Source organism: Hipposideros armiger, unplaced genomic scaffold, assembly GCF_001890085.2.
Source record: "Hipposideros armiger isolate ML-2016 unplaced genomic scaffold, ASM189008v1 scaffold_151, whole genome shotgun sequence".
NCBI classification, from domain to species: domain Eukaryota; kingdom Metazoa; phylum Chordata; class Mammalia; order Chiroptera; family Hipposideridae; genus Hipposideros; species Hipposideros armiger.
Genome location: NW_017731501.1, coordinates 1,009,811 through 1,030,287, shown reverse-complemented (window position 1 = coordinate 1,030,287; position 20,477 = coordinate 1,009,811). Strand labels below are relative to the sequence as shown.

The following is a 20,477-nucleotide window of genomic DNA, read 5'->3' as shown; positions in this document are numbered from 1 at the left end:
CTCACGGCAGCCCAGCTCCAGGTCGAGCTGTTGTTCACCATCTTAGCTGTAGAGGGCGCAGCATCACTGGCCCTCATGTGGGATCTGAACTGGGGCCCTGCTGCTCAGAGTTGGTGTCCCAAGGCAGCTCTTAAGCAACGTGCCACTCAGCTGGCCCTTGGAAAATTCTTAAATAATAATCTTGGTTTATTTCTAGTTCTATACATAGGTGAACATTTTGCTTTAGAAAAAAATCTTGCCAACAAAATAGAAATATCTTTAATAAAGATCAGAATTATATAAAAACATCACTTTCTTCAGAAAGAGCTGTGCTCATTTAGCTTCTAGTTCGATTGTTACCAAAATTTTAGAATTGTTAACTAAGTAAATAGTGCGGGTTGGATAAAAATGCTTTACTGCTTACTCTATAATTCCCAGTTATGACGTTTTATAATAGTTTAGTAGAGATTTTTTCCCCCAGGTAATTTTATATTTTTCCTTAAAGTCTGTTTAGAGCAACATTAAATTGTCTTAGAAAAAGATCTGAGCAATATTGAGAATCAAATACAGGATGAGAATTTTAGAGCTGAATCTTTAGAGATCATTTAACCCTTCACCCTCATTTTCCAAATGACGATGAAATGGAGGCTCCCTGGAAGATAAAGTGACTTTCCCAAGGTCACACAAGTAAATTGATGGCAAAGCTAGAACTCATGCCAGCTCTTTGTTTTTCCCCTGTATTTCATGCTGATGAAGAAGTCATTTTGTATTCAGGGGAATAAAAGGTTACAGATTTTTGGCAGTAACAATTTTTACAGTAAGAACAATATGGAAAAGAGTTTGTTAGAGTGAAAGATGACTTCTTAACTCATCATTAAAAACACTCTTAGCATGCCCCCAGAGAAGTTTCAGCTGTTCTATGTAACATTCTCTGCCTGTCCAATGTGTTAGGCACGAGCCACGTGTGCCTACTGAAAACCTGAAATAAACCAGTGCAACTGAGGAACAGAATTTTTATTTTTTTAATATTTTTTATAATTCATTTAAAAATAAGTAGCCATGTGAGAGGGGCAGATTCTGTATTGGACAGCGCCCCTTAGAGGTTATGATGGTATTAGAACACAGGTGATGTTTAATGTTAGCTAATACTGGCTAATTAAAAAGGTCAAAGTTGTAGGAGTCAAAGGAAGGAAAGGCTCTCCACCAGGAAAATGTTCAAGCCTAGAATTTGAAAGCCCCAAATTATTCTGTGTTTAGAATGAATGTGGAGTGTTTAGTTTAACATTAATTCTGGACTTAACTAATGACAGACTTTGAAACAAGTACCAAAATGAATAGGAAGAGTGATAGGATTCAGAAGTGGGGGAAAAGCATTGAGAACTCTGATAACTGTAATCTTCACCCAATTGTCCTGAAAATATTCATGAAATATTTCAGAGAGAAAAAATAATTCAAGAATTCCTAGAGTTGCTTATATATATAGTAGATTATCAGTTAGACTGAAAATTGTTCTTGGTTTTCTAAAGACCTAGCTTTAAACTTCTTGAGATTAGATTATTTCCTGATGCTTTAGTGAAATTCGTTTCACAACTACATACCTGGTTCTAAATTTTCAACTCTATTAGTGAAAATACATGGAATATATCACCTAAATTAATATTTTATTCTACTTATAAGCGGTCAATTTAGTTACAAGAATCAGTTAATCTCTTGTATTTGCTGGTACCTTGATGAAAAGATAACTATTTGAGAATTACCAGCTCATGGTACTACTTAACACTTGGCAACATATGGGTCCCTAAACCTGGTAACTGAGATCCTTGATTGAAGCCAATGCATAGCTCTTCCCTTGAAATACCTAAAGCCTGAGGAATTAAAGCATGCTATGGGAAATGCAAAATGCATTGATCATTTGAATAGACCCGGAATGGATTTCTCCCCCCCACACACACACAGTGTTTACAAGCTCATGTGAAAGCTCCAATGCTTTAAAATAGTTTTGATGGAAATATTTGGCTTCTATCATATAAATATGTTTAACCTATTTAAAGCTAGTTGTCATTATTTTAAAAAATTGTTTTATTGCTATTATTGTTTTGTTACTCTTTTTTGTTTACATCGGTTTTTCGAAAGCTCAGATTTGATTAGTTTGTGTTCAAATATTAGCCTTGTTCAGAGCCTGACAGAGAGTAAATAATACTCATGAAACCTTAGACAATTCATTTTACTACCTTAGTGTCAGTTTCATTAACTAAGTGAATATGTTGCAGTTGGCCCCTTAGGACAGTGATTCTGAAATCGGGAGTGAAGTAACAGAAGAAAGATGACTTTCAAATTATATCCCCCCTCATAGCATATAGCGAGAGATGTTACTGATAGGTGTGCATTATGTATGCATGGATTCAACGTAGAGAAAAGAAAGATCATAATTCTTTTTAATTCATTATTGCATTAAGAATTTGATTTCCCATTCATAATCTTTCCATGCTATTCCATCTCAACAAAACCATACCAACTCATCTTTACAAAACTGTTGTGATCCTGTCAGTGCTAAAGAAAGGGGCAAAAGCCCCTCAAAATGTTAACATTTAAATAAGTCAATAATCATGGCTTCTTTTTATTGATGTAGGTGTTCTTCATTTTTATTCAAAAAGTAATTTTATCTTCGAACTACCTCATACAAATACAAAAGGGAGATTTTTTAAACCTTTATTTTTAACCTTTCTGATAACATACCTTTTTAACATATTAACTCATACTCTCCATGTGTGTACTGTGTGTGTTTGTGTGTATATATGTGTGTATTTACCTTTACATGTACCCTGTCATTACTTAGTTTACTAATAAAAGCAATTCAGACTTTGGAAAGTAAACCTTTTTATCCCACTTATTTTATTCTAATCAAAGAAAAATATTTTAAGACATCCATTTTCTCCATGCCTAGCTGCTATTATCTTGACTATAATTGCCTAGTTTCCTTCCTGGCTGATCTATTGCTAGCCTTTATCTGGATGTTATTAAAGAATATAAATGCTCCATAGAGTACCATAGTCTCAGCCAGAATATTTTCAGATTCTCAGCTAAAATGAAACAGAACCAATGGTTTGACTGTTAAGTGAGTAGTTCCGATTTGTTGTCAGCGTGTGTAAAGGACTCTAAATTCATTATGTTAGTTCCTGCGATGTAGCATTTGAAAAATAGCTTCGACTGTTTATGGATCGTGGTCCTTGGGCACCAGATAGTGGTGTTGGAATGTATTGCAGAAAAGCTGATTAAAGTACTAGTGTCTCTAACAGTAAGAGTAGAAAGCCATTTGTAATACCTGTGTCTGACTCTGTCAAATGCACTTAAATGTTTCCTTTTGAAAGCTTTGGTTTATTATCAGCCTATCCATGAGGGGAAAACAGTTTTACAAAAATGTGCCTTTTGGAGAAAACATCAATAAGCTATACTTGATGAGAAGTTTATGTGGGTAGACTGATTTGAACTTTGAAGATCCCAAATAGTTTGCAGTTTCATTACCTTGCTTATTGGAGTCATGTTTCACTATGACTTAGATTTCAATAGTAGCTACTTTCAGTTCCTAATTTTAATGTGTTTTTACTGTATATCAGGGAATTTATACTTCAAAATATAAACTATGTCAGAATTCATTGTCCCACTCCACCCTCCCCCTTTGCCTTGGGCCACTTTCCTTCCGGACAAAAGTTCACCAGAGTAGAGCATGGAAATATTTTACATAATCACAAAACTTACAGATCGTTAAATATACTTTGCACTCCCTTTGTTAAAATATTTCAGTATTTCCTCATTGATTCCAAAATAATGTTCACATTTCTTAGGGAGCCATCCGTGATCTCTCTAATTCTCGGCCTCATCCTTACCCGTTCCCCTGCCGTGTCCTTTGCTTCAGGTTACAGAGCCACCATTTCCCTTCTCATTTCTTTTCCTTTGTTGCTTCCTTTTCTCCCACCCTTCTTTACCTGAGGGTCACCTGTTCTTCCTTCAAAACTCTGTTCGATTTCCCCTCTTCCAGGAAGCCCTCCTTGAACTATAATTACCCTGCCTCTTACTCATTGCATTTAGACTAGCCTTTAAGCTCTTTATAGCATTTCATAAGTTTCTTTTTTAATGCTCTACTGTAATCATTTTTTTACTTGTCTGTCTCGTTTAATAGACTTGAAATTAGAGATGATAGTGTCTTTTTTGGTTTGAATCTGGCATATAGACCTTTCAAATAAATATCCATTGACTGATTGAATGAATGACTTTTATAGATAATTTCATAATTTGACTTACTTTGCTCTTGATATTTAAGGCATTTGAGGGTATGGCTTATGCCATTTTCCTCACAGGAGCTTTTTAAATTTACTCACTAACTTCCGTATTGGCAACTAAAATGTGTAATAAAGATAGGTCTTTGGCTTTGGGAAGCTAAGAACTTTTATTGGCTAGAGGATATAATAATATAAATCTTGAACTGTTATCAAATTAAAAATCTGGAATATAATATATGGGAAATTGAAAAGACCAACTCTTACTATCATAAATCATGCATTCTAGCTTACCCATGTATATCGTTGAACCTGTGACTCTATTGGTATATAAAATTTCCTTAGGAGAGAGTAGATATTTAGCAACTTTTCCTTATTTGAAAATAACTTCTTACAGCTTTTAGATTTTAATGTACTCTTAATTTAATTTAGATTTTAATGTAATCTTAATCCGAGAAACAAAGACAAAATGTAAACTAAAAGAAAATTTGCTAATGATGGGTTATAGAACTTAAACATGTGCTTGGTGGTCTTGAGGTATCTTTATAGTATTTGCATCAATAATCTGCATTCTATACTAAAACAAACAAATTGCAAAGAAATCCGTATTTACAAGTAAGACTTTAAAAAATAATTTAAGCTTATTTCTTAATAGAATTAAAACATTTCCATTTAATCTAAATTTTTATTTCTTCTTATATGTGTACTTAATATTTGCTTTCATGTAATTATTTGCTTAGACATTTTGTATAATTATTTCTTTAGTGATATAGCAAACTGAGTCCATGTGTTGTTATAGCTGAATCATAGTCCTGGCTGTTCTTTTTATCTATTGACTGAACAAGCGCTATTATTATTAAAATCCCTTGTTCTTCAGTTGAGCTTGCAAAAGAAACTTGTTTGTTAGATCTTTAATACCCTAAGAAATTTGTATTGAAGGTTTTAAATTATGTACCTCTTTTCAGTCTGTGATATATTAAAAAATAGAATGGAGAAAAATTATTTATATCTCAATAGTTGCATATCTGCTCATTCTCAGAGACCCCAGCCTCCTTTTTAAAAATATTTTTAAGATTTATTGTTTGTTAAAATTTGGTACTGAATTTGTATAAAGTATAAAGATCATAGCACGTTAGAATATTATTGCCATTTAAGAATATATTCACTGTTTTGTTTTTTGGAGTGCTGCCTCCAAGAGGTTCATAGCATTTGGTACGTAGTTCACGTATTTCTAGTCTACAGACCTACCATATCAAGGAAAACCCTTCATGATTCTGATTTTTTTTTTCTACTGCTATAAAGCTCAGCAATGGTAATTAATTTTTTTCAACTTTCCCTGTCATTACAAATAAAACTGAGTTTTTATGAAGACAAGTAATTTGTACCTTTAAAGAGCCACATTATTTTGCTTTTGTCTCAGAGTGTATTATGCTTCACAAGTATACTGTGACAGGCTGAATAGAAAAGGGGGGAGGGGACATTGTCTTCAGCTGGCATGCTGTTATCAGGGGGAATGTGTTTCTGGACACGAGATTTAGCATTCATTGGTTGTCTGAAGAAAGCTATTTCATCTGAGGATTGGACAAGAAGCTGCGTCAATTTGCTGCCCGTCTCCAAGGCACTGGTGATGCTGCCTTCACAAGCTGGCTAACGTCACGGCTCCATCACCCAGCGGGGTGTGGACTCTCTTTTTCTGTTCTTCTCTATTTAATTCTGTATTTGCTGCCTACTGCATTTCTTAATCTGTCTTCTGCCAAATGCTAACAGCATGATATTTTGCAATCATCTAGGTGAATACAAGAAAGACGAACTCCTAGAAGCTGCTAGGTAAGTGATTCCATTCATTTTAAGTGAGTATAATGCATTTAAGGGAGAAAAGGGGGAGGGCAGGTGGAAGACTATAAAAATTATAGCATGTTATTGTCTTGCTTGGATTTTATGCAATAATGCAGATAAGACCCTATACTAAATCTTTGTGTACTTTATTATACATGATTAGTGTATTAAATGAGACAGTCTTTCAATATGGTGATGATTATAAGGTTAATTTTATATGGAACATTTCTTAAGGTACCTGTAAACCTTAGTTGCCCAGCTTTTCCAAAGATATTCTTGGAGTATTTAAATACCTATATCTTCATTTTTCTCTGAAAATTTTCCTAATTTTCAAAAGCTTGAATGAGGGGCATAAAGTAAATGTTAAAATTCTCATCCATTGTCTTTTGTTCTTGGTCATTTTTAATTTAATTGATTAGCTTTTACAGCATTTTGTATGTATTTTTAACTCCAGTGGTTTAGATCACTTATCAGAATAAAGTTTGTTTGTAATTAAGAAGGTGGCTTTATGCAGATAAATAAAACAAATAAAAATGTAGAAAGCTGTATTTTCCAAGTTGTACCACTATATGATGATTAACAGGAATTAATTAGGAATATATTAATTGAATATAGTAAGAGATTCATTCAGAACCATATAAAGACATCAAAGCAAACCCATATTATTTTGCACTCTCTTGTGAAAAATACCCACAAATATTCAAAAGAGAGAGAAGCTCTATAGTTTTATAAGAATTGACTTACTACCTTTCTATAGGAGTGGTAATGAAGAAAAACTAATGGCTTTACTGACTCCTCTAAATGTGAATTGCCATGCAAGTGATGGGCGAAAGGTAAGTTATTTAAAATATAATATTCCCCTTCAGTAATTTTTTTTTGCTTTACAGTGGAAATGTTTGTAGTTGGTATATATATGTGTGTGTGTGTGTGTGTGTGTGTGTGTGTGTGTGTGTGTGTTTGTATATAAATACGTGCATATATAGCTGTATTTTTACTGGTGTCTTTTCACTGTAAAATGAAATGCTGCTGTATCCTGTTATTGGTAGTTGAGACATACATAGTCATAGAGCTGGTGAAGCATAGATCTTTAGCCTTTTCTCTTTAAATGTCAGACACTGAAAGTTGTTTATTAAACGGAACTGCAGCTTTGTTGGCAATTAAAATTATAACAACATATATTCTTTTCTGTGTATGATAATGGAAATTGGAAATATTTGTTTATGTCCTATTGACTCACCTTTCTTTGGATATATGCATTTTTTATTTCTTATTTGGCCAAGGAACATTTGTTTGCTAGATACCAACACTTTTTTTATTTAAAGCTGAGAAAATGTTGCTAATGATTTTTTAGATCTATGTAACAGCCCTGCTTTTTCTTTTAATTTTTTTTATTCACTAAGTTTTTAATCATTGGTACATTGAAAGAAAATAGACTAAAGCAGAGAGAAATACTCTGCATTAATATGCAGTTGTCATAAATGTAAGGTAATATATAAAATATACAGCTGGTATCTCATTATCTGCTTCATATTCTTGGTGAATGGAGACTGAAATATAATTCTTTACAGCCTTTAGCAATTGACTGCAAACTTTAACAGTGATTTACCTAATAGATATTGAAAAACAAAGCACTTTGTACTTTTAAGTCTTTTTTAAATGATTTTTTTATGTTAAAAGATGGTTTTTATATTTTAAAAACAAAATAGTTTTAAAGTTACACTGCAAATATTGAGGAAAATCATCTTGTGCCTAATATTTAAAGAATTAGTTCCTTTGAAATTGTGCTGAAAATATGCTATGAAAAATATTACCCCATAGAAATGGTAAACTATTTTGCTTTTAAAATTATTTTTCTGAGTGATAATTTCATAGATCAGAATTATTCAGTTTTCCTTGACTACTTCCATGCTTTTCCCCCCCATTCTAACGAAACCTGTGTAATAGTGGCAAGGAATTGAATCCCTCAGACTATAAGTTATTTGTTACTGTAGATGGCTTGCACTTTATTTCCCATGAGCTAATGAGTGTTCAGTTTCTCTGAATAATTTCAGGAGAGACTTCTAGTTTCATGGAAGTTAAAATCATATATATCAAAGATTTACTCAGTATTACTATTGGCTTTTTGGAGATGTTTCTAAATGGTAACTTCTCATTTTTCCTTTAATTTTGAAGTTAGTTTGAGGATTTTAACATTCTTGAGTTACTTTAAGCCCCAGAATTTGTTTGGATCCTCAGTAGATAAACTGACTTTTATCAGTGTGCAGAAAAGGGCCTTCTTATCTATGCTAAGTGCAGCTATATCTTTAGACAGAGTTCTTTTTAGAACCCAGGGTACTTCAGTTTTCCATAGCCATTTTAATATTGCAGAATTTATGTGAGATTACTATAGCAAGAATCAATTTACATCTTAGCCTTTCTCTGATACTTACCCTTATACCTTTACAGCCCTGTTAGCCCCGTTTCTAGCTCAATAAATCATAATAATTAAGGAGCATAAACACTAATAATTAACAAATTACTTCTTCTCCTTGCCTTACCCTCTACACAAATATATACAACTCATTTATTTTTCCTTCTTCCCAAAGGAGGATATACTTCCCTCATTCCTTTAGCTGGAACCAATGTATTCCTCATCCAAATTCCTATGGCTCCTTTTCTGTATTACTCTATGGCATTTACCAGAGTTCTTGCATTGTAGAGTTATTCATATATGAGTTTTTCTTCTACTGATTTATTAGCTTTCTTTTATGTTTTGCACTAGACCAAGCTGGGCACTTTGCATGTAGCAGAACTTAAGATATGAATATGCTCCCTGATAAACAATTTTATCCTCTCTCTGGGTGAAAAAAAAGTAATCTGTACTCTTTGCCATTTAAATAATTAACTCAGAAGTATGTGAATGGGGTGGGATTTTGTATTATCTGTTATTATATATTATTACTAGTATTATTTTATTCATTTATTTTTGAGCAATTATCCCATGAGGGAGACTTATATATTAATGTGTAGAACATTTTTAAGAACATGTCTCAAATATTACTATTATTATTATTACTATTATTATACTGAAGGATTTATAATATAAATAATGTAATAATTTTGCAAAAAGTATTCTTATTTTTTAGATTATCAATTTTCTCAAATTAGATAGAAAAATTAAACTTAAGCATTTATTAGGTTTTAGTGCTATTCCTGCATATAACAAAAAATCATTTAAAATTGTCCATCGATATGCAAAATGCAAATAAAATTTCATAATTAAAATTGAATAATGTTTATATTTAATATTACCATTGTTTATGGCACAGAGCAATTCTTATTAAATATACCAGTTGCAGTAAAGCCACAAAGCAGCAAATATTCTGGGCACTAATGGAGATTAGGATAAGATTCCTTAGTTATAACATTATCCTTTGTTCTTTAGCTATTGATATCAAGAAAATGGGTAAGCAAATCTAGCTGCTAAATTATAAGTCTGTCTTATATATTTAGTACTTTTTCAAGCCATTTGCATGTATTTATCCCGAATTAGGAAGTATATTACAAAAGGATAAAGACACTTTACATATATAGTAAGTTAGTGGATATATGAAATTTTATGTTTTGAATTTCCATTGTAGAACACAGTACAGAATCAAATTCATTTTTAGAGGTTTTCTAAATGACTATATTAGTGCTTAACAAAATTCTTGCCTGTCTCTGTTTTTACTACGGGTGCTGCTTTGTAAATTTTAAAAAACCCATGGAAATGTCAATTTTGTGATGTTTTTAGAAATGTTCCTTATACATTAACTAGTAGGTGGAAAATTTGCCTAGTTATGTGTGGGGGTTTTAGACTTCAGCATGCCTTTTTAATGTAATGTGTGGGATTATACAATGACAGTGTAAATTTTAAATAGCCTCTTCTATACCATGACTTGATGATTTTTTAATTAGGTAATATGTGAGTGGTTAATACAAAGGGTGCCAAAAAAATGTATACACATTTAAGAAAGGGAAAAACTGTATTAAAATTGTAATACTCAATATATACCGATAATAAAAAATGAATACAAGTCATGTGTACACTCATACATTTTTTTGGCACCTGCAGTATTTTTGTTTTCCTAATCGGTAGAATTCTGAAAATAGTGAAGTACCAATAAGGTTTTAAGTAATTTATATTTTTATATTATGCTTTTATTTTATATGTAAATCAAAGCGGGGTTTATTCCAGAAATTTCTAGTTGTTGTGTTTTTTTCCCCTATTTTTGTTCTGAAATTCTAAGTTCATAGAATTATATACATGTTCTAATGATGGCCGCTTTAGAACATAGGGGCATAGATTTAATTTATTCTTTCATCTCCTGTCCATTATGATTAGGCATAACATTCCACAATTATTTTGAATTGCAGGGAAGTACAACCAGATCCTGAAAACCAATTGTTTCCTTTCTAGAATTCCTAATTCTTATATTTTCAAACTTAGATTTTTTTTTGTCTTTTAATCTCCCTTTACAGTATTTTCTATCAAGATCAGATGTTTTATTAGCAGTTATATAAACTTCTGGCCTTGTTTGTTATGTAAAGTTAAGGTGGTCATGGCCTCTTGTTTTTCAATATTAATTTTCATAAGGATACCTTTTTACAATTAATGAAAATTTTGAATACATCTTAAATTATTTCAACATTCATTTCTCTTCAGAGTTCATTTTGGTCCCTCTCATGTGATTTCCCTTTCCTGGCTGCCTTTATCCTCTTTCAGAATGAATGTCCTAAATTTATCACCTCCTTATGGTAAGGAATAGGTTGGAGTTGAGCATTACTGTACCTATTCCTAAATAGAAATACTATGTATCTTTGCAATGCCTACTGTTGCTATGATTGTATGTCACTCACCAGATGTCAAAAGTAACTATTGACATTTGGTCATAAGTATTTGTTTGGTACTTTATTTTTATGAAGTATTCAGTATAATTTCTGATATTTCAGATTTCTTTTTGCTCCTTTCATTCACTCAACCAAAACTCAATACTAACCATGTATAGGTCACTATGTTAAGTGTTATGGGAGATAAATATGCGTTTAGTAGTATTTGTTTACAAGGAGCTCAAAAACTGATAGAATGATTAAGACATTAACCAATACATTGAAGTTAACACGCTAAAATGCATATGATTCCTTTTGCTGTGATACAGTTGTAAAGTGTAGATGTAGGGTGGGATTTGTTTTTCTGATCCTTTTATTTTTAAAGCACTAGTATTTAGACATGTGTGCCCTTCTGTAAGAAACTACAAATTTAGATTAACGGGCAATTGGAGGAGCATAATTTAAATTCAGAAAGATTAACTGAAGAGTTTCTTTAAATGTCATATTTCTACTGTGTAAATGTTCACTTCCATGAAATAGTTAATAATGAATAAGAGCTAGAAACAGAAAGTTGTTTAAAAACTATTTTTTTAATAGAGATCAATCAGATATAAAGTAGAATTTAGCACCATCCCCTGAAGATACCATAAAAAAACTGTGTGATATCATTGAAAGAGCAGATAGGGTCTGCAAGGGTTCGAGTCTCTGCTCTTTCATTTTCTAAGTGTGTGGCTGTGGCTGTACATTCCCAGTGTAGACTCACTCATGTATGGGGATAATCATTGCATTCCAAGGCATTTGAGAGGAGTCAGTGAAATAGTGTGATTAATATATACAGTTTGTGGCACATAGTAGAGCCTCAGTAAATTAGATCCCTACTCCTTCAATACATGATTGAAGTTTCTGAACATATTTAGATGGATACATACATACTTTTGAGTATTCCAACATTCCTCACTTAAATTGTCATTATTACACAGGCTCAGTGGCAGGTGGCATTTGGGTAATCCACAAAGCATCTAACTGAATTAATTCTTTTGGAGCTTGGCCTTTGCCCCCTCACCGCCCAACATCACATTTAATAAATAAATTTGTTTAAATTTTCAGCTTATAAATTCAGAAATGTTTTCTTGAGCTATATATACTACACACACACACACACACACACACACACACACACACTATCCATGTTTAAGAACATACTTATTAAAAAACATCTGGCTGAAAATAATGCTACAATATTCAGTTGAATTTCATAAAGCACATGAAGCACAAAGAATGTATAGGATTGGTGCAAATTTTTTTTGTATTTATATATATAAATATTAGGGTTATATACACTTGTATTCTAATAAAATATTCTTGGTTAACAGCCCCCTCCCCCCACCTTCAGTGTAAGTCTTCTTTGAATGTCATGTTTAGCCAGCATTTAACAATTATTATATGGTAGATTGTTACTTTGAAGACCCCTCAATTATCTGTACCTCTCATTATTTATGTCCTTGTCTAGTCCTCTCCCACAGACTCTGAGCTAAGCCCAGGACTGCTTTGATAAATAAAATAAAGTAGAAGTGCTGCTGTGCCATTTCCAGGACTAGCCCCTGAATTGGCCTGGCAGCTGCCAGTTTCTTGCATTTGGAATGCTCTCTCTTGGAACGCAGCTGTCATGCTATGAGGCAGCCCAAGCAGACATGTGGAGAGGTCCATATGGAGAACTGAGGCCTCTAGCTGCAGACCGACCCACCTTCACTCAGTTAAGTCTCTAAATGATGTTAACCATCTAGGCTTCCCAGATATTGTATCCTCTGCTGAGCTCCCAGTTCAGTCTCCAAGGGCCATCAGTTATCCTAGTACCCTACCATACAGAGCAGAAGAAACACCCAAGTAACCCACTATTTGGGGGTGGTTTGTTATCTAGTAATATATAACTGAAATACCCCTACTCTAAGAAAATATAATTCAGTACTTATCTATTGGGCAAGAAAGCTTGAATCTTTCTCAGCTGAATTACTGAAAATCGTTCTTTCATAACTGCTTGAGGAATAATTGAAGATTTAAAAATAAATCCCTAAATATATTATTTGTTCAATTACTTTTTAATTGATGTCTTACAATTTAAGATTTTTTTCCCCCTCAGAATGCAAAAAATAATTTTATGTGCATATTTTGGGATCATGGTGTTATGGGGAAAAGCAGAAACTTGAAGGTAGAAGACCACGTTTTAAGTTAACATTATTACTATGTGATCATGGAGAGTTTTATTACATCTCTGAGCCCTCAATTTTTTAGCCTGAAAAATGAAGGCTTTGGTCCACATGAGTTCTACAGTATCTTTTGACTTCGACATTTTAAGACCGTAATGTATTTTGTAGTTTTATCAGAGTTAGTAGTAATTGGATTATGTAAAAGTCCATAGAGCCACAGTAGGTAAAACACTCTCAGTATCTGGAATAAAGTTTATATATCAGGTTGTCAGAAAAGTCATGATGCATTTTTGCAATGAAAAACATAGGAAAAAATACATCATGACTTTTCCGACAACCCAATAGAACCTTTTTCCTCTTTAAGGAAGTATTAGCATTATCTGGGCACGTGCCTGGCTCCCTATGACCTTTAGTGGCCTTTATCATCCTATATCCTTGCCGAACCTTGGTAGGTAAAAGATCAGACCATTTTTTCATTTCCAATTTTTATGGATCATATATGATATGGATGATATATGATCAAATGTTACTTGAGATTGCAAGAGGGTCAGAATGCAGCAAGTCTGTATTAGGGAACTCTCCAAGTACTTTAGGTTTAATTATGTAGCTAATCAAATCATATCTTTAAAGCATATCTTGCTGAGTGATACATGTCTTACTGTAACACTGAAATCCCTTTAAGCAAGTGTTCTTGTCTACTTATGTTCAAATATATTGTATAAAATCTTTATGCTTATATATATTCATTTTGTAACAAGAAGGGCTTGAAAATGTCTTTTTTGGTTTCATTAGGGAATCACTTCGACTAAAACAGTCTCTATTTTGTCAAGCATGACATTTCGACGGGTGAGAGTAATTAGTACCTGTGCCAACTGTGCTCTCTTTGAGAAAAGAATTTTTAGTAGAAAGAGACGACAGTGTTAAAAAGCAGGTGGTAAAACTTAGGAATTCATTTTACCTCTGCTTAGCCACCCTCCTCCTAACTGTGGTTTCTCCTACACTCATACCCAGAAAGCACAAGTTTCCTGCAGTGTTGAGTTTGTAGTTGAGGGATGGAAGAGGAGTGAGTACTACGAGTAAATCATTGACTGTGATTCACTATTAAAAATTGATTGAAGCCAAATTACAAAAGTGACACTTTCGTATCTCTTTAAAAATGGTAAGAATTTACATTTAAAATGCTTTTTTGCCCCTACAAGTATGCAAAACTTTATAGGGTGGGGTAGATTACAGCTACAGCAGTAGCTTGAAAAATATTCGTCTGGCAGAGTGGCAAGGGGGAATAGGATCAGGAAGAAACACATAAAGTAGCTCCAGTGGTATTGCTGATGTCCTGGTTCTTCACATTTTTATGTACCAATTATTACATGATAAAGAGATTTAAAAATGCCCCTATAATGATTATGATTTGATTATGATCTTTTTGGCTTAAACTGTTCAGTTAATATCAGTTGACAGTAAAGTGTTCTGCATAAATTCTTAAATCCTTTTTGTAAAGGGTGAACCTTACTATGTAAAAAGGCTTGCTTAGGTACAAAGAGAAGTCTAATTTCAGAAACTCTTCTGGCCTGTTGAGAAACAGCAAAAAGTGAAGTTAATTGTGGATTTAAGAACTTTGAAGCTATCTATAGCTTTGAATTAGCATTATTAGAAACAATTGTCCATATGAAACCAACATAATATGACCAATAATTATGGCCAACATAATATGACCAACCAATAATATGAAACCAACATAAACTATTGATTCCTTAATTTATTGTGTACAAGTCTTAGCTCAGGCTGCCATACAGTAGGCTGGGTGGCTTAAGAACAGCAATTTATTTCTCACAATTCTGGAAGCTGGGAAATCCAACCGTAAGGGTTCCCACATGGTCAATTTCTGGTAGGGGACTCTTTTCCTAGCTTGTGGAGAGTCGCATACTTGATGAGAGAGAAAGCAGATCTTGGGGTGTCTCTTCTTTATAAGGGCACTAATTCCATCATGAGGGCCTCACCCTTGTGACCTCATGTAACCCTACCTACCTCCTAAAGGCCCTTTCACCAGATATCATCACATTGAGGGTTAGGCCTTCAACATATGAATTTAAAGGTCAACACAAACTTTGTCTATTATAACACCTGGTTACTTCTGTATCATCACCTTTTTTTTTTCTTTAAGAAGTATAATTGCTCAGAAAGCCTATTCTTTCCCCTCCCCACATGCATATTCATCCATTCACTCATTAAATTAAATTAGAGTTACAAAAGGAAATTTCTAAAAGCATCACGAATCTTCATAATATTCTTTTCAGTGACTAATGAGAAAACACCTTTCTCTACTAAGAATGGCATCAGTAGTAAAACTTTAAAAACACTACAAATGCCTTGCATAATTTTTTGAAATGCATGTTTGGGTAGTCAGATTAGTACATTTGAAAATAAACTAACTCTAACATGTTTCATATATTGATTTTCCTTTTGTAAAGATATTTTCATTTTTTAATAGCAACATGTTAATACCCTCTTCTGAATACCATGAAAATATCCATTAAACTAATCTCTTAATTTCAGAGAGGCTTCAGTACCTGTTAGATTGGGCAAGGGGGCTGTGGGCAGAGAACAGGGCTAGAACTCTCTGCTCCTGTCTGCTCTGGCTGCTGAATTCACATATGCAAACTCAGAAACAACAAGGACTTTATCACTCAAGGACTGATGAGATGACAGCATATCTCTAAAGTCCTAGAGCTCTTAACCACATTAAAATTAGCTAAAGGAATTTTTCAGTCTCCTAGTTTACATGATTAAAATGGCTATATAATGATCTAAGGTAGAATGATTTCCTCATAAATAACCTTTAAATGCCAATCAGTGTAACTTGTTTCCTGTTTCAAGAACAAGTCATCTGTTGAACGTTAGAATCTTGAATGTTCAGATTTCAAAACCTAAGATTGTAAATATTAATTATAAAAACAAATTTATGGGGGTGACCAGTTTAGCTCAGTTGCTTAGAGTGTCATGCTGGTGACACCAAGGTTGCCGGTTTGATCCCCACATGGGCCACTGTGAGCTGCGCCCTCCTTGAAGGGGTCAGCTGTGCTGTTGCGGCATGGAAGCAATGTGTAACCAATGACCATGGCTGTTCCCCAATAAAAAATAATAATTAAAAAATTTTAAAAATGAATTTGTGTTTTGGGTAGTGTGAAAACTTTTCTCCTTAAAAGTATATTATATCAGCTTACTATCAGACTAAGAAGCCTGGTTTCCATAAAGTGTGCCAGCTGTTCCTCATTAAACAATGCAGAATTAATGTTGCACCTTCTGAGAATGCTAAGCATTTTTTTTCCCCATACAAACCCTATGAGAGGATGCTAGAAACTCATTTTCATGCATACATTTCAATTTTTCTGCTGATTCTGAGGCTGGAAAAGAGAAACACATTTCTGGCTGTTGAAGGATCCCCTTGGAATTCCACGGCGATAATATTAAGTTAAAATTGAATTAAGTTCGCATTCAGAGCTTTATTCTCACAAAGGTTACCCTATGGATTTCCTGTTCTTTCTTGTCTGTTCATTTTCGTTCTCCCTTTCTGTTCCCAATACAAACACTTAAGATGAATCCTCTATATTATCACTTTAAAAATAAATTTTTACTATGTAAGGTTGAAGTATAGAAATTTTGTTTGATAAGGTATTTCATAAATTCTACAAATTTTCAAATGCCTTAGGTCCCTTCCTAGAGCTGACTACATATGTTACTTTGGAAGAACATCCTCTTGGAGGCTATCATATATCAATCATTATTCTGCCTCTGTTCATGTATTCTAACTAGGATTCATAGACTCTTATTTGGAAGAGGACATGAATGGCGACTAGTCTAATATCCCAGTGAAGTGTTGGAACCTTCACTGTGATAACTCCAGAGCCAGATAACTTTGTCATATGGCTCTGCTTGAATACATCTTTAAAAAATGAGAGCTCTCTGGCTTGGACCAAACCACACCTGGATTTAGGGCTGAATTTAGGATTTCACACTTTAAGGAGGGATATTGACCAGTCAGAGGGTGACCAGGAAGGAAGCAGTTGAAGCAACTAGAGGGGTTGAGTTCAGGAAGAGACCAAATGTCTGTCTATTAGAGATACGTAGAAAAATCCTGCTCTAGGAAAGAGGCAGTTAAATAATCTTCTCCAATTTCAGTATTCTATTGTTCTTCCTTGTCCTCCAATACTTACTATTTTAGACAACTCCTATTGTTAACCAGTTTTGCATTTCTAGGGTGCTCATCCAATAGCATGGTCACACTCTCATGATTGATAGGGATTGATAGATGGTGCCCTGTAGAGTACTGAGATCTTCGGAACTGCAAGGCCATCCCTGCCCACTGAGAACAATTCTTCTTGCGCATTTAGCCAAACCAGTCCATTTCTGAACATCCTACCCACAGCCCCAGCACACAGCCAAAGGGAAAGAAGGAAGGCAGAGTGAGCGTTCTCAAGTCACACTAGCTGAATTTGATCTGTGACTCTGCTGTTAACTTGCTTCCTGTTCCTCAGCTTCCTCATTTGTTATGTGGAGATACTAGGTCTGGTAGTAGTTGTGTGAAGTAAACAAATGAATACATATAATGCGATTTAAACAGTACTTATTACATAGAACGTACCCAGCAGATTTTGCTATTATTTCCAGTAAAATACTTTGCATTTTCAAAATGATTTTGTATCTTCTATTTCATTTTAGTCTGAAAATAACCTTGTGAGGAGGCCAAGTACTCTTGTCTCCCAACTACCCCCATTACAAAGATTGTGACTTAAAATATTAATACATTAAACACCCTTAGATTATAGGAGTAGTATCACGCCTATTAATGAATTATCCTGGCATAGTCCACTGAGATGAGACCACATGTTGTTAGGTGTGGTTAGCTCTAGGCACTGTGCTTTAGAGAACAGTAAGCCAAGAGGCCCAGGACCAGAGGAAAAGACTCATAATGGGAAAGAAAACATTATAAGAGGATCTAGTAATGGGTAATCTGTAGAAGAAACAAGTGAGAGGAGACGTAGTTTGTAAGAAATGTGTGAATAAAATATCTTTTTAAAATTTTATTTCTACTTTGGCTCATCAATTTTCATTCTTCAGATAGTTTCTCTTTTAACTTCTCTTTGTAATAGCCCAAGAGTTGAGTTGAGAAACTTCAAGGACACTGTCTAATCTTCATTATGTTACTTCTTAAAATATCCCTTCAAAATACAGGCAGCAGAGATGAGGTATACTGCATTTTGCCGTGTATAATGTGCACCCATGGTTTTGGCCCAAACTTTCAGGGAAATGGAATTAGTACTACCCATGTATAATGTGTACCCTTATTTTTCCTTCACAAATTTGAACAAAAAAGTGTGCATCACACATGACAAAATACTGTAGTTATTTCCATGGACTAATGCCCATTTTGATTCTGTAACTTTTACAATAATTTGTTTTGATTCTGATTTAGGTATTAATGTCTCAAAGAACTTCTTAGCTATACCTAACAAGCAGATTAATCATGTCTCTGTGCCAAAGAAATTTAGTAAGTTCTGATTATGTGGTTATTATATTTTCCTAGGAATTTTGTGTTAATAGCTGATAAAGTATTTTATGTGGAGAAGGAAAACACTGGTCTGTCTTAACCAAATAAGTTTGAAAGAGATGTGTTTTGTTGAGATAGCCAGAACACAGATGGAACAACCTAAATCTCCATTTATAGGCAATGGGTAAGTAATTACAGCATACTTATACAATGGAAACAATAGACAAAGAATAGGATAGACCTATACGTACTAATATGTTAAGAGGGAAAAAAGCAAATTGCAGAAGAATATAATATCCATCTGTGTGACAAAAACAACAGCAGAAAGAACTCAGGAAAACACATTCATATACCTAGAAAACTGTCTTAGATGGTATGTGTGGAACTGTAAACAGTGATTACCCATTACCTTTGGGAAAGGGGTTTGTTGGGCTAGAGGGAGAAATAGAACATTTTACTTTATATTATTTTATAGGGAATATATTATTTTTATAAATTTAAGTGAGAATTTTATGGCATGAGTAAATGTAAAGTAATTGATATTGAGACCAATTAAAACTGAGAAAATACATATATAATACCTCATTTTTGAAACCAGTTCTAAAAAAGCATGTTTTTATATGTCAAAAGAAAATGGAAATAAGTGTTAAAATTTTTTAAGTGTAATGATTTTGTGTATGTTTATAGCTTTTTTTATTAAAAGATAGCAGGAAGCTAAGAAAATTATCAAGATGATACCTAGGATTCACAAGTTTAAAGAGGTAGTACTTGCAAAATTGGTGTTACTTATTACTAAATAAATATTTAGTGTTATTACTAAAAATAGAATATCCAGATACAATGTTTCACCTGTATGAAGTATTGTCTCTGAAATATTCTTGCCAAAAATGTTTCATTTCAAGGGAAAAATTAACTTCCAATTTACGTTAAATACGAATATACAGGCACAAGTTAAATAATCACACAAGAAAGGGAACAACTGACAGTTTCTTCAACAAGTAAATATTGTAAGAAAAGAAAGGAGCATGAAGACAGAGTTGTAGGGAGACTTAAAGGCACAATATCCAAGTGTATTGATCCTGACCAGCAAACAAACTTTAAAAAGTTTTTGAGATAATCAGGAAATTTGAATAGTGACGTGGACATTAGTTGATAACCAAAGATTTCCCAATATTTTGTTAGATGTAATAATAGCATTGAGATTTTGAAAGAGAATGCCTATAATTTTTAGAAGCACCTACAGAAGTATGTAGGGGTGAAATGTTAGTGTCTTGAATTTGCTTCAGAATCCTTTAGTGGGGAAAATAAAAGATATAAGGGACAGCAGAAGCTTGTCTTAATAATTAATGATTGTTGAATCTGGGTGGTGAGTACATGAGTGTTCAAGTGCTGAAAAGATCATAAAGTTTTATCTTATGAAACCATTTTGTAATTGTAACTATCGAGCAAGAGTCAGGAAGAAGAATTTGAATAGTATGTTATATTGTTGAGCTTGTATGAAACCAAGTAAGACTACACTTGAGTCTTTTGAAGAAAGAGTTGTTAGATGGAAAGAGTACTACCTTTTGGTATCTCTTGATCCAACTCTTAATAGTATTCTTCTCCTAATTTGGTAAAGTAATAATGTCTTGCCATATTCATAATGCATGTGTACCCTTGCACGTTGTCACACACAGACACACACATAATTTTCTGACTTAGTACTGCTCCAGAAACCAAGAAACTCATTCAGCATTAAGTCTGTCTAGAATAGGGTGACCAACCATTCCAGTTTGCATGGGTTTCCTGGAA

General features: G+C 33.6%; 1 protein-coding gene across 1 annotated transcript in view; it reads left to right on the top strand.

Moving 5' to 3' along the window:
* Window positions 1-20,477, top strand: part of TNKS (tankyrase) — a 212,922-nt gene that overhangs the window by 114,139 nt on the left and 78,306 nt on the right. Inside the window, exons 4-5 of the mRNA XM_019651006.1 lie at window positions 6,044-6,080; window positions 6,847-6,922. Of these exons, the coding sequence (XP_019506551.1) occupies window positions 6,044-6,080; window positions 6,847-6,922 (113 nt within the window). The remainder of the gene's footprint in view (window positions 1-6,043; window positions 6,081-6,846; window positions 6,923-20,477) is intronic.